The 14,345-nt window shown below is 39.4% G+C and overlaps 1 protein-coding gene across 1 annotated transcript; it reads left to right on the forward strand.

Annotated features, from left to right (window-relative positions):
* The first annotated feature begins 8,435 nt into the window (after positions 1 to 8,435).
* LOC103714553 (serine/threonine-protein kinase-like protein CR4) lies at positions 8,436 to 12,547 on the forward strand. The gene has a single exon (XM_008801842.3). The coding sequence runs from the start codon at positions 9,352 to 9,354 to the stop codon at positions 12,064 to 12,066; it is 2,715 nt and encodes a 904-aa protein (XP_008800064.2). The 5' UTR covers positions 8,436 to 9,351; the 3' UTR covers positions 12,067 to 12,547.
* Positions 12,548 to 14,345: the final 1,798 nt, after the last annotated feature.

Below are 14,345 nucleotides of genomic sequence, written 5' to 3' on the forward strand. Positions count from 1 at the left end.
GGAGGGATGGGGAATTTCGGGGAGAGAGGAGGCGGGGATTTAAAGGGGAGGGGTTAGGGTTTGGGGGGAAAGAGGATTTGTTTTGTTTTGATTGCCGAAACTGACCTTACTGTCACTTGAGTTTCACGAAACTGCCACTACCCCGCTACGCTGCGGCATGACTTTGAGTTGGGCCCTGGAGGTAGGAATGGGCCTGGTTTGGGTCGGAACAGGCTATGATGATGATATGGGCCGCTCTGGTTTGCTGGTCCTTGGGCAAATCTGGCCTCCATTTGGGATTTCTGGGTCTAACTGTGAGCATTGATCAACTTTCAAGATTTAACTAGAGCCATCAAATCTATTAGATTGATCAATAACGGCTGATGTGCAAGGGCTACAAATGGACTTGGGTTGGGCTTTTTGGTTACATGTAACGTCAAGCAAACTAATCGAATTGACCTAATACAAACTATAATGTTTCTAATTGATTCAGCTCATGCTATTGTCACTTTTCAAGGAGGCTAATAAATAACTACTGATGAGAACATCTTCAAGGAAAGGCCAAATTGGCTGATTCCTGATCCAAATGACCTAACTCAGCTAGTTTGAGTAGTTTCAATTCTGGAAAAAACATTGCCATTTTGTTAAGTGTATTCATGCCAGTCGATCTGTCCATCTTATCATAAAGGATGAGGGGGGTGAGGGTTCAATTATAGTTGATTGGGGGATGAGTATAGGATAGAAAAGGTAGGAATTAGCCTCTCATAATCTCAACAAAAAAAAAAAAACTTTGACCTTAAGGACAAATCAAGAAATAAAAAAGGAAAATGGACCTTGGTTGAGCCCATGTCAATTGGATCTCTTCCAATCTATTCATGTAGGATGGAGAAAAAACCCGGCCTACTCTAAAAACAAATAGGCCTTGCCTATCCTATGTTCTTGTGAATCCTATTAAATTACACGAGATTATGCAAATAGGCCCTCAGCCGAATACTTTGCCCTAGCTAGCGGGTACAGCCCACATTGTTTTGAGTTGAACCAAGACTAGCCAAGTAATTATTTAACATAACATTATATTATATTATATTATATTTATAGTATAATACAATAATAAATGTATAAAATATTATAATTGTTAGTATAAATTAATTTTTCACTCTTTTGATGACCATTTATCTCTCTAACAAATTTTCTAGTTAGGTGAAAAAATTAGTTAAATAATTACTAATATTTATTTTTATTTATTTAGTTATTATTTTATTTCATTAAAATATATTTATTTATTTATTTGTTCATTTATATACATATTTATTTATTTATTTATTTTTCTTTCTTTTTTTTTCTTCTCTTTTTTTCTTCCCTTTTCTTCTTTTTTTTTCTTTTCTTTTTTCTTCTCTTCTTCTCCTTCCTTCCTCTATTTCCTTCTCCTCCTTTCTTCTTCTCCCGCGAGGCCGGCGGTGCCGGAAGGGGGCCGGGCCGCGGCGGCCGCGGGAGGGGGACCGGGACGGCGGGCCGAGGAGGCTCGGGAGGGGACGGGGACGGCAGGCCCCGGCGACTGTGGGGGGAGGGGGGGCTCGGGAGGGAGCCGGGACGGCGGGCCGCAGCGACCGCAGGGGAGGGGGGACCTCGGGAGGGGGCCGGGACGGCGGGCCGCAGCGCCTGCCGGGGAGGCGGCGGCCATGGCTGCCCCTTCCTCCCCTTCCTCTTTTTTTTTGCCGAGGCGAGGGGTCGCAGGGGCTGGGATGGCGGGCCGTAGCGCCTGCCGGGGAGGCGGCGGCCATGGCTGCCCCTTCCTCCCCTTCCTCTTTTTTTTTGCCGAGGCAAGGGGTCGCAGCGGCCGAGGCGACAGGCCGCAGCGGCGGCTGGGGAGCGCGGCCACGGGTGACCGGCGTGGTGGCTGCCACCGTGGGCAGCCACAAGCTGCCTCCCAAAAAAAAAAAAAAAAGAAAAAGAAAGAGGGTCGGCGGCATTGAGGAGAAGAAGGAGATAGAGAGGTAGAGAGAGAGAGGGGATGGAGAGACAGGAAGAGACGGTGGGATTGAGATTTTTGAGAGGAAAAAGGAACTTTTAAATGGGGATATTTTGGTCAAAAATACAGCTTCCCGACAAAGCTGAAAACAGCGTTTTCAGAAAGCTCCAAAATGGAGCTTTCCCCCAAAAGCTGTTTTCAGCTTTCCGCAAAAGCTGAAACAGCTTTTCCAAAATTTTACCAAACATCATTTTTTAACTAAAAGTACTTTTGGAGGGCCAGAAAGTGCTTTTTGGCCCTCCAAAAGCTCCCCCAAATAGGGCCTTAGTCTCAATTTCAACTACAAGATGAACCAAGATGATTCAAGCTATTGGCTGCTAAGTGATTTATTTTGTTGATTTTCATTAGGAAAAAATAAGTTAGTGCATAGGTACTCTTCTCTCTATATTTTAAGTTCAAATGCTATCATAACTATTTTTAGGGTGCTAACTGATAGTGTTGGTAAAGTCTCTTATATTGATAAAAGAGGCCTGCGTCTGAGTTTGTCTGATCTAGGTAGTCTGATTTGCTGCCTACCCTAGTTTGCTGGCCAAAGCATATTTTAGCTTCAAGTAGGGACATATCTTTAAGAGTATCTCAGCTTAACCCAAGAACCAAGAGTAGCTCAACCTAACTCAAGAATTAATAAGCCTAAACTTTCTAGTGGACCAGAAACTTTGAAAAAATTTTGCTCCCTTCTAACTGCTGACAATAGTCCTGAACAGCTACATGACAATTTTGTTAAATATAACTTCATCTGCCTAACCCAAGGATTATAAGCCCAAACTTGCAGGTAGGCCAGAAACTGTGAAAATTTTCTTCCCTCTTCTCATTGCTGACAATTGTGCTGCACAATGTAAAATGGTAAAATACCTTTTTTTTTTTTATTTTGTGATGCAGGTAAGTGCTGTGATCTTCACAACAGCAAATAAAAACAGTCATTTTGCAGGTGTTTTCTTGAAAGGTTTAGGGTTTTGGACCATATCAGAATTATATTATGGGATTCCACAACTAATCTTCTGGCTCAATTTTTGAATATTTTATTTTCTGACTCCCACAGATGTATTTATACTAGAATGGTTTAATTTTATCCGATTTACCCAAAAAGAAAAGGGTTAAGGGTTCTATTAGTTAGAGTGTGCGTTTTAAAATTGGACAACTCTAGTTTACGACCATGAACTTAATTGATGTGGCTTTGGTGGATCAGAGGCTACATGTTTCCAGGAAAACAGGGCATCAAACATTTCTGCGTCAGATTGCAATTGGGTAGGGTTCTATAAAGAAAGTTATTTTATTAGGATGGTTGTGATCAAAGAGCTTAGAGATATACTAGAACTCACTTTTTAATGGGACAGCCATTCAGCCCTTCCTCTTAAACACATGCATGTTATGTGTGGGAAATCAGTATTGGTATTAAATACATAAGATAGGTGGAGGCTAAAACTGATTTGTTCTCCAATGCAGAGGCTGAAAATAAAAGAGAGCATTAGAGGTAGCCAAAATTGCAAGAGGTGCAACAAAAAGGATCATATATATAATTTCTGCAAGAAAGATATTCCTCCACAATTTGAATTCACTCTCTTAGCATAGCATATAAATATTTAACTTGATTAATGAGTGAAAAAATTTATTGATGCTTGTTGACAAGTTAAATGCCTAGCCTCCTAGTCATTGCAGCTCTAATTTGGTAAACCATCTATCAAATCTTACTATTTAGTCACCCACTATCAATGATGAAAAGTTCAGATTTTTCTTCTTTTTTTTGTTTGTAACAAGACATAGCCAAGTTTCAACTTCACCTCAAAGTTGCAAATTTTATGTATTTGTCATTTGGTAATCGACTTTAAGGTCTAAATTGAAAGATTCTAAAGCCTAATTTCGGGCACGAGACTTCGCTAAATTGCTCCATGAACTTCATACCTCGAATGCCCCCAACAACACTCTACATGCATCATTTAAACCTATGACCTCTATAGAACAAAGAATGGATGCCAATCACTTGACATAAACCTCTCCTACGACCTTTATCGAGCGAAGAGTAGATACCAATCACCTAAGATAAGCCTTGGTTGGTACCTTGAATTTATTGTTGTTATCCATGAAGATGTGCTTAAGAACTCAAATTCCGCTCGATTTTAGCATGTGCGATGCACATCAATATAACGAGAGAAAGGACTATAGAATGGATGAAAAGATTCCATCTAATGTTCAAAGTGAGGAAAAGCAGCTATTCAAGCAAAATATCAAGACTAGGAGATAGATTGGGGAAATTGTAACAATGGGTGTTTGGGCCAATTTTTGGTTGCTGGCATGGTGACATTTATTTCTCAACTGCTTTTTATTCTCCTCTGGACCTTAGTAATAGTTTTGTCTTTTCACCCCCCAAAAACAAAAAGGAAGAGCAAATAGATACAATGTTTTGTTTCCAAAAAATAAAAAGAAGTGTCTTATGGATGACCATCCTTTCATCTGATGCTGAAAGAAATGGTGATAAAAGAGGTGCCATGGCTGGGCCTGCTCGCATCTAAATCAGAGAGAATGGAATGAATATTTGGACCCTTGCACATGAAGCTTGTGAGAGGCAATTTAATAGGTGGTCCAAAGTGCCACCCATGAGTTCTTAATTACTGCAAGGAGAGCATATCATGTGAAGAGGGCTGGTGCCCTCATAATGCCAAAGTTTCTGAAACCTCCCAACCATAGGTCAATATACTAGAAGCTGGGCATATACTTTAATGCCGCTATGAAGAAATGAAAGAAATTTATGGTTCTTAGGCCAGTCAAAAGATACAACTGAAGTAGCTTAGTTATGTTTTTTTTTTTTTCTATGGAGCTCCTGATTAAAATATCCCAACTTCGAGCATGTATGTCACGCATACAAGCGACATCATAGTTTGTTAGATATCTTTTTGGTTACAGTATTTTCGTTAATTATGAGGCATGATGAGGAGTCAGAAAGAGATAATTTTAATTTCATACATCGAAAGGGATAATTAAACCAACATCACTGAGTTAATCGAGTAAATTAATACAATTAGAAACTCTTATATGCCGTTAGTGACATAACTGCCATAATATGTTCCTAGTGTTTGCAACTGCTTTGTAGCTCAAAGAAAATTAACTGTTCATTATCTTAGATCCATTGTCTTCTCAAAAATATAGACTCAGTTATAGTCTACTGCATATATAATTAATATAGCATTTCTTATAATAACTTATTTCTTCTTGCTTGGGTGAAATGGAATGGGGTGGTTCAGCTGCCTTTTTTGCTTAGAAAAGACTAAAATTGTTACTATTATAATATTTTTTAATATTTTTAAATTAGTATGATAAAGGTATTTGAGTTTTTGAAAAGCTCATGAATGCTTCATGATGGCTATGATGTTGATTATGTAGCAACCATCATAACAATGACATTTCTTTATGATAGATAAGGACTGTACAAGGAAGTTTATGACACCATTAGAACCACAAAATCATTGCTGAGGAATATGGCAGTATCCATATTAATGGGGAAATATGTAGCTATTAAAACTACCCACCCAAATATATACACAAACAATACAACAATATACTTACATAATAGTAGTTCAATGACCTCATATAGGAAACAAAAAATATAAGAACATCCTTCTCAAGAGAGAATTAAGATAGTACCATGAAAAAAAGGAAGTAAAGTCCCCAAACTACAGTCTGAGGCTCTGAGCCTCACATATGTCTCCAATTTTTAAGTAAGTCTAGCCCCAATTTAGGTTTAGGTCTTGCCTTCCTATAATCTTATCCTATCTCATGGGTATCCTTGGAGTATGAAGCTGGTGCTTCCAATAAAATAGATGGTCACTTATTTGCTTGCTTTTCTTAATGCTTTTCTAGCAACAAAGTTTGACTGGAAACTGCAAAACCTCCCACAATCATCACTTGCAAAGCTACAGTCTGGGAACAAAAATTGCCACCTACATTAGTCCCTACTTTACTCCATATTTGCCCTGAGAAAAAGCAATGTATTTCTCCATATAGAAGTTCCCAATTTATCAACCGATAAAACCCTTACAAAACTTTGCACCATAAGACTAATAGAACCCGATAAACCTAGCAGAAAGAAAGAGAGAGAGAGAGAGAGAACAAAAACAGACCAATTAGCAGTGTTTCTTTTGTATTTAAATATGTTTTATGATAATCTCTTGGGATGCTGCGCATCGATGCCACATTGGAATCAAATATCACCATTGAACCACTTTCATGATGCTACGCGCATCTATTCTATTTTAATTCGTGTACATGCTAATTAATTTATACATTTGGGTCCTATTTATGTGTAGGTTAGGGTTCACCAATAGAACCCCTAATACAAATTTAGAAAAAAAATTAAATATTTATAGCCACTAATCGATGATCGATCAGATGGTTGAGAGAGCGGTTCAACATTTATCCCTCTTAAAACATGTTTCTAAGGCTGCTAATTCTTAATAGTCAAAACCCATGAACCACATCTCATTTTGGTTTAATTATGAAAGAATGTCTATGCTGCGAGGTTTTACTATACATTTGCTGATTCGTTGCCGACATGTTTTAGCTATCAGGAGTTCCATTGCTGCATGCCAAACAAATTTATTAGAACATAATAGTCAGTGAGCATTACTTTATACACAGGCTAAAGGGTAAAAATTACTTGACCACTAAAATAAGAGATCAAGAAGTAAAATAAATGCATCAAACAGACCCTGATTAACAAATAGCAGGCAAAGCAGGGACTGGAATTTAAGTTGTTGGACAGAAGAGGGGCAGCCTCAAGGGTGGGACCATGGAAAAGCACTTTTGGCCCGTTCTTACCTTCTCTACGAAGTCAAAAAAGTCCAGATGGCTTGCATTGGGAGAAACAAAGCAAGCCATCTGCAACAATGACAGCACCACAGCAACTTTAGACTTTGGAGACTCCAAGGCTCCTCTGCAGCGAATGGGTGGAGAACTCAAGAGTAAATTAGAGACAAATAAGGGACAAATAAAGTGGAAAAGAATATAGAAAATAGGAAGCAAAGGTAAGATATTAATCAACTTCTTGTTTTTATTTTTGTTGATTCACATGTTTTCATGAGTAAATACTTTCCTTCTCTGATTTATAAATTATCTTTTATCATAATAGATCTGGGCTAAAAAGGTGAGAAAAGAAGACTGTCAAGTCACTGTATAAAAATAGTTCTTCTGTTAAAAACAGAAATATTAATTTTAGATTTCTATCAGTTATAATTTTAGCTTTTTGTTGGAGACATGCATGCCAGTTTTTATTATTAGTACTTCTTTCATAGAAAAAAATACTAATCTATTTTCAAAGAAATATAAAATTAACAAATTTACTGCCTTCGCTTGCAAATGTGGTTGTATATTTTGTTCTTTCTGTGAATGGATATTGGAAGAGGCTAATCTCTATCTTTCCACTCTATACCTACCCTTTCACACTCTCTCTAACTGGAATCTAAACCCTACCTCCTTGCTTAGCTTTCAAAGGTATACTGGTTGATAGTATTGTTTATATTTATTGAATTGGATGATTGAGTTACTGAAGTTGGTGTGCAGCACTAAATTTTCCTCATTGTAATATTGAATGCATTTTTGTAAAAGGTGAGTGAATTAAAGTAGGAAATCAATAGAATTAGACATGACATTATCGCCGCAAATTCTTCTTGATCTACTGCAATACCATGCAGCAATTGCAACATGTTTAAAATTAGATCATAAGTTATTTTTTGGAGGCTCACATTAGTATGCCGACCAGAAAAACCCAATCATTGCTGATCGTAACAAATAAGGACTATGATTAAACTGCAGGTATGATATTTGGATGAAGCTCCAGATTGAAATAAATGAAAAAATCACTGACATAAAATTGTAAACATGATAAATCTCTCGGATCATTAGGCCTGCGAGAACATTCAATCACCACCTTATTAGCCATCATATAAGTGCATGCTTATAGTCTAGATTTTCGCCTTATATAAGGATTTTGACTGTATAACTACAATGTCATTCTAAGGTGCATGTATGCAATAGTCAATCTAGATCATTCTCCAAATTATGTGGTAGGGTTCTAGATCTAGGTGATTAGGACCTAGATCCACCTCTTACAATAGAGACTAGTAGGTCCCACAAAATTATAGGAATGATCATTCTTTAGTAAACTTTTTAATTAATAAGTGTAAGACTAGATAAACAATAGGGAGGAGTGAATCTAGATTGTCATATGTGTAGGAAGTTCTTAGAAATAAAACCAAGACCACCACTAAAATTATTCACAGTAGAACTACTAAATAAGAGAAAACAGGAGAAACCCTCCTCATGTATACCAAGTGATATAAGACAGCAGGAGAAAGGAAAGGTGCACTCATTTTGTAGGAGAGTTCGAATTGATGGACAAGAGTGCAGGGCTCTAGGCATAAAAACATATAGCATTTAATTACCTTTAACAATCCCCACCTACACATGCCTCCAACCAAGAACTCGAATTTAATGCATTCACTGCTCCCAACTCTTTCTCTCTCTCTCTCTCTCTTCCCCCACCACCCCACCACCCCATCTATCTTCTTGCCCTGTTAGCTTTTGTCTTTGTTCTCCTTTCTTCCCCTGTTTGTTCTCCCATTCTCCCATGGCCTTCCTTCACTCCATCTCTCCAATAAGATCTTAAGACGACGTCCAGGTATCGCAGAGAATTCTGTGCCTTCGTCATAGTTCATCACTCCAATTTTACTCTTGTCTGGAGGAGTTGATTCAGTTCTTTAACAGACTTCTCTCTACTATCCTTTGGAGATGGAAGCTGGAATAGAGAAGCTGTAAGAGGTGGCCACCTTCCTTCTTTGCCGGGCCATTTAGATTCTGAAAAGATATTTGGCAGTTGTGTGTTTAGAAAACAGGCAGAATGGAAAGGGTTGTTCTTGAAAGGCTTGATCTTGGAAGATTTTTTGTGATCAGAAATTCAACATTCCAGGTTTGATTCTGTTTTCATCTATTACTCTCGCTGCATGGAGTATTTTTCCCATGGAATATCTTTCTTTCTGAAAAATATGAGAGAGGGAAACAGTGGGATATTCTCATCTGGACTTTGAACTCTTCTATTGGTGAATTCCTTTCCCTGAAAGAAGAGAGAGAGAGAGAGAGAGAGAGAGAGAGAGAGAGAGGCTTTTTGATTTTTTTGATATCTCATTTGGGGGTTATAAGGTGTGAATGACAACAGATTGGATACTTTTCAAGTTATGATTTTTGAAGGGATTTTGCTATCCTTCCACATTTTAGTCTTGGTTTTTTACGGATGTAAGTTGAGTGCCAGAGCAACTTCTTGAAAGTGGGGGTTGAAGACTCATCTGAGTTCCATCCTTATGATGTCGAAAATGAAGTCCAAAAGGAGTAGCTTTTTGGTTCAAGTTCTCATCTTGGTGTTAATTGGTGGCTCAAAAAGGTTGGATGTTTCAGGCCTTGGGTCCATGTCCTCCATTGCTGTCTCCTATGGTGAGAATGGCCCAGTCTTCTGTGGTCTGAACTCAGATGGGTCTCACATGGTCACCTGCTTTGGTGCTGATGCTTCTGTAGTCTATGGTGCCCCTTTCAGACTTCCCCTCCTTGGTCTCACTTCTGGTGATAGCTTTGTCTGTGGGCTTCAGTTGGACACCAGCCAACCTTACTGTTGGGGGAGCAACATCTATGTGAAGATGGGCGTGCCTCAGCCTATGGTGGAAGGTGTGTCCTACTCTGAGATAAGCGCCGGCGACAACCATCTCTGCGCCCTTCGAAAGACCGGCAAGGGAACTTCTAGGGGCATTTCTTTGGTTGATTGCTGGGGCTACAACATGACTGCCTCCCATGAGTTCAGGGGCGGCATTGCGGCGATAACTGCCGGCTCGGTGTTCAACTGCGGGCTGTTTGCCCGCAATCGGACGGCATTCTGCTGGGGCGACGATACCGGGAGCAGTGTCATAGGCCTGACCCCAAGGAATATGAGGTTCCAATCAATCTCAGCTGGTGGGTTTCATGTGTGTGGGATCTTAGAGAATTCTCAGGTCTTTTGCTGGGGGAGGAGCTTGGAAATGCAGCAGTCGTCTTCAGATGTTTTGGGCCAGGGGGATGTCAATATGGTGCCAATGTATCCTATGGTTTCTGTGGTTGGTGGGAGGTTTCATGCATGTGGGATAAAGAGCCTTGATCATGGAGTGGTCTGCTGGGGGTTTAAGCTCCAGAATAGTGTTCCCCCACCCAAAGAGTCAAAGGTGTATGAGATTGCAGCTGGGGACTACTTCACTTGTGGTGTCCTTGCAGAGACCTTGCTGAGGCCGCTTTGCTGGGGCACCAGCGGTCCCTGGTCGTTGCCGATCGCAGTGTCGCCTGGAATCTGTGCTTCTAATCCTTGCGGCCCGGGGTACTATGAATTTAGCCATGTGAGTTTCAGGGTGAAGATTTGTAAGCCGGCGAATTCGAGAGTTTGCTTGCCATGCAGTGTTGGGTGCCCTGAAGGCATGTATCAGTCTACGCCCTGCAACTTGACATCCGACCGAGCGTGTCGATTCAACTGTTCCAGCTGCGCCTCGGCAGAATGCTCGCCTTTCTGCTATTCAGGAAAGAAATCCAAGAACCGGAAAGTTGTATCTCTTCAAATGCCTTTCATTTTAGGGGAGCTTGTCTTGGCTGCGATCGCGGTAACCTCGGTTATGTTAATTGCATGTCTTTATGTTCGATATAAATTGAGGAATTGTAAATGTTCGGATTCTGAATTGAAGACTGCAAGGAGCTGCACATATTCTTTCCATAAGGAGTCAGTAAAAGTTAGACCCCACATGGAGGAGCTGAAGATTAGGAGGGCTCGGATGTTTGCTTATGAGGAGCTGGAAAAAGCTACAGGGGGATTCAGTGAAGAATCAATTGTAGGGAAAGGCAGTTTCTCGTATGTTTTCAAAGGGATCCTGAAGGATGGAACTCTTGTTGCAGTTAAGCGAGCCATAAAGGCATCTGATGTGAAGAAAAACTCTAAGGAATTCCACACTGAGCTCGACCTCCTTTCAAGATTAAACCATGCCCATTTGCTCAACTTGCTTGGCTACTGTGAAGAAGGTGGTGAGAGGCTTCTAGTATATGAGTACATGGCTCATGGGTCCTTGTACCAGCACCTCCATGGTAAGGACCCTACTCTAAAAGAGCAGTTGGGTTGGGTTCGTCGGGTCACCATTGCCGTCCAAGCTGCACGGGGGATAGAGTACTTGCATGGATATGCTTGCCCGCCGGTAATTCATAGGGACATCAAATCTTCAAACATTTTGATCGACGAGGAACATAATGCTCGTGTTGCTGATTTTGGCCTTTCTTTGTTCGCCCCAGATGATAGTAGTGCCCCATTGTCTGAACTCCCTGCTGGAACTCTTGGCTATCTCGACCCTGAATACTACCGACTTCACTACCTGACGACAAAGTCTGATGTCTATAGTTTTGGAGTTCTTCTTCTAGAAATTTTAAGCGGCAGGAAAGCTATTGATATGCAGTATGAAGAAGGCAATATAGTAGAATGGGCAGTACCACTGATCAAAGCTGGAGATATCTCAACATTACTGGATCCAGTCCTGAAACCTCCTGCAGACCTTGAGGCTCTTAAGAAAATTGCGTCCATAGCATGCAAGTGTGTAAGAATGAGGGGAAAGGACAGGCCTTCAATGGATAAGGTGACAACCTCCTTAGAGAGAGCTCTTGCTCTGCTGATGGGAAGCCCATGCATTGAGCAACCGATTTTGCCTACTGAGGTGGTGTTAGGGAGCAGTAGGCTGCACAAAAAGGCTTCCCAGAGATCTTCAAACCAGTCATGTTCAGAGAATGATACTGCTGATGCTGAGGACCAGAGGTTTGAGTACAGAGCTCCTTCATGGATAACATTTCCAAGTGTGACGTCGTCGCAGCGGAGGAAGTCATCAGTGTCTGAAGGGGATGTGGATATGAAGAACTTGGAAGGCAGGAGTTTGGCAAATGGTGGAGCAGGAGATGGTCTGAGGTGCTTGGAGGAAGAGATTGGGCCAGCATCACCACAGGAGGATCTTTTCTTGCAGCACAACTTTTAATGGTATGACAGTGTCTGAAAGAATGAAACTTCAATTATCAATCTAAGGGTCATTTAAACATTTCCATAACGATGTGGTTTTCGAATTTCAATTCTGGAGGACGGTCCGGCTCATTGATAAGCTGTTTTAGCAAGAAAATGATGTGCGTATTGCTCAATCCAATCCTTGCGGTGTTCGGTTGCTGCATCTGATTGCACTTTGAATGCTATTGTCGAAACTCTTGGCTGCTCATGGTTATGGCATAAATATCCATGCTTTCAGCTTTGTTTTCCAGCTTCTATTGAAAAACATTAGAGGGCATTGTTTATTTGTCTTTCCCCTATATAGCAGGTCAATTATATTTGCACCGAAATTGATTGCAATCAGATGTCATGTTTGTATATGTTCCAATCTCATCAATTAGATTTTGCTTTTGGTAAATTTTCTGATTTGAATTAATTCTGTCCATGCACACAAGTGTATAATATCTTTCTTAGTTTTTTTTGGCCCTCTCTGCATTCTAGAAGCTGCATCTAAACAGTGGTTGTTGAACACTGGTTTGAAGCGATGGTAAGTATCTTTCAGGATGTTTTATGTAAACTGGCTGTTTGTCTGTGAGTTGGGATCTTCTCCAGTTTGGTGTAGAAGTGTCTATTTCTGTTTATGCTCTTTTTGGTGCATGTTTCTAACTAACAGATGGGCACGGATGCGTACCGTTGGAAAGATCATGATTAATGAGGCAGATATCCTTAGGAAAGAAAAAAAGGAGTTGGTGATTGTTCTTGAGCCATGATGTTCTTGTATGAATTGTTATGGGATGGATTGGGTTTCTACCAAGAAAAATGGGAGCTTTGTTAGAATAATTGGACAAAGGAGGTTAATAGTTGTAACCTGAGAAGTATGAGGGGAAAGATATTATGCATATTAGTTACCAAGGAAAAAAAAAACAATATGGACATTGACACCAAGTATCCACCATTCAGCTTCATGTAGATTGTTGAGGTGTGGAGGGATGAGTTTTGGTATGGAAACATTGCTTAGATTTCTGGGGGAAAAAAAACAGAAGAGTTTGATTGGAACAATTGCAAAATGGAAACAGAAAAAAATCTACAAGCAGTGACTGGTGGGTGGTCATAAGAATGTTTGAACCAATAAGGTGGATTTAGAAAAATAAACCAAATAAAACAGTAGAAAAGATTTCTTGGGAATAGCTGGAAAATGAAAAAGTAATGTCGCATTTGTAACTTTGCATTACATTCAAAACCATTTTTGGTGGCTTTGGAAAGTAGAATTCATTAAAAATATTAAAGTGAGATCAGGTGCTGGAAGGGTGATTTGCAAATGTATTGGAAACATTTACAAGATTTTGATAAAGAAATAATTCATAGAAGAAGTAGCTTGGGGGAAAAAAATCCATAGTAATACGGAAATTGGAAAATTAGAAAAAGTCGTACAAGGGCTGTAGTTGGATTATTTGCACAATATTTAGAAGGTTCATAGATTCTGCAGAAAAATATTAATAATAATCAGTGAATTTAGAAAAATAAAAATCATTAAAAAATGATGAGTTTTAGAAAAAAAGAATTTAGTAATAAAAATTAGTAATTCTTAATAATATAGAAATAAATTTTATTTATAAAAAAATATTGTCAGGACCAAACCAGGGAAAATCGAACTGCCAAAAAAATGTCTTCAAAAATAAAAATATTGTTAAATGACGGATTTTAGATGAACAGAATTCAGCATAAAATTTGGTGATTTAAAAAAAAGGGAAAATAAAATTATTCATAAAAAATAATAATAATTAATAAAAGTTAGGAAGTATGGACCATAAGTTTACAAGATCATTGCACTACGACTAAACTATAAAAATTGTTGCACTTAACAACTATGAAGCTCATCAATAAAACATTAAAACTATTTAGATTTCGAGCGCTCTTATCCGTTGGCTTTAATTTTAAAACTGGACCATATGTTTATGAATCACAGCTCTGTCCTTCTTAGGTCGTGGCCAGTATAAGTTGGAGCAAGAGTTGTATCTTGCAAGTGTAAAGTGATTTTCTTGGATTAAAAAAAAATGGCGCGAACCCTCTTGTGTAGAAAATTTAAGGGAATTATCAATTAATTCATCACAAGCTGCTTTCTTTTATCCACATAACGAACGACTGTATTTCTCTAACTGGCAGCTTCCATTTTATTGCACTGAAAATTTAAAAAAGTTCTTATCAAAAAACAGAGAGAGAGAGAGAGAGAGAGAGAGAGAGAGAGAGAGATCTGTGAACTGCATAAAGTGTTGAAGA

The sequence above is a fragment of the Phoenix dactylifera genome, chromosome 14 (assembly GCF_009389715.1).
Source record: "Phoenix dactylifera cultivar Barhee BC4 chromosome 14, palm_55x_up_171113_PBpolish2nd_filt_p, whole genome shotgun sequence".
NCBI lineage: Eukaryota > Viridiplantae > Streptophyta > Magnoliopsida > Arecales > Arecaceae > Phoenix > Phoenix dactylifera.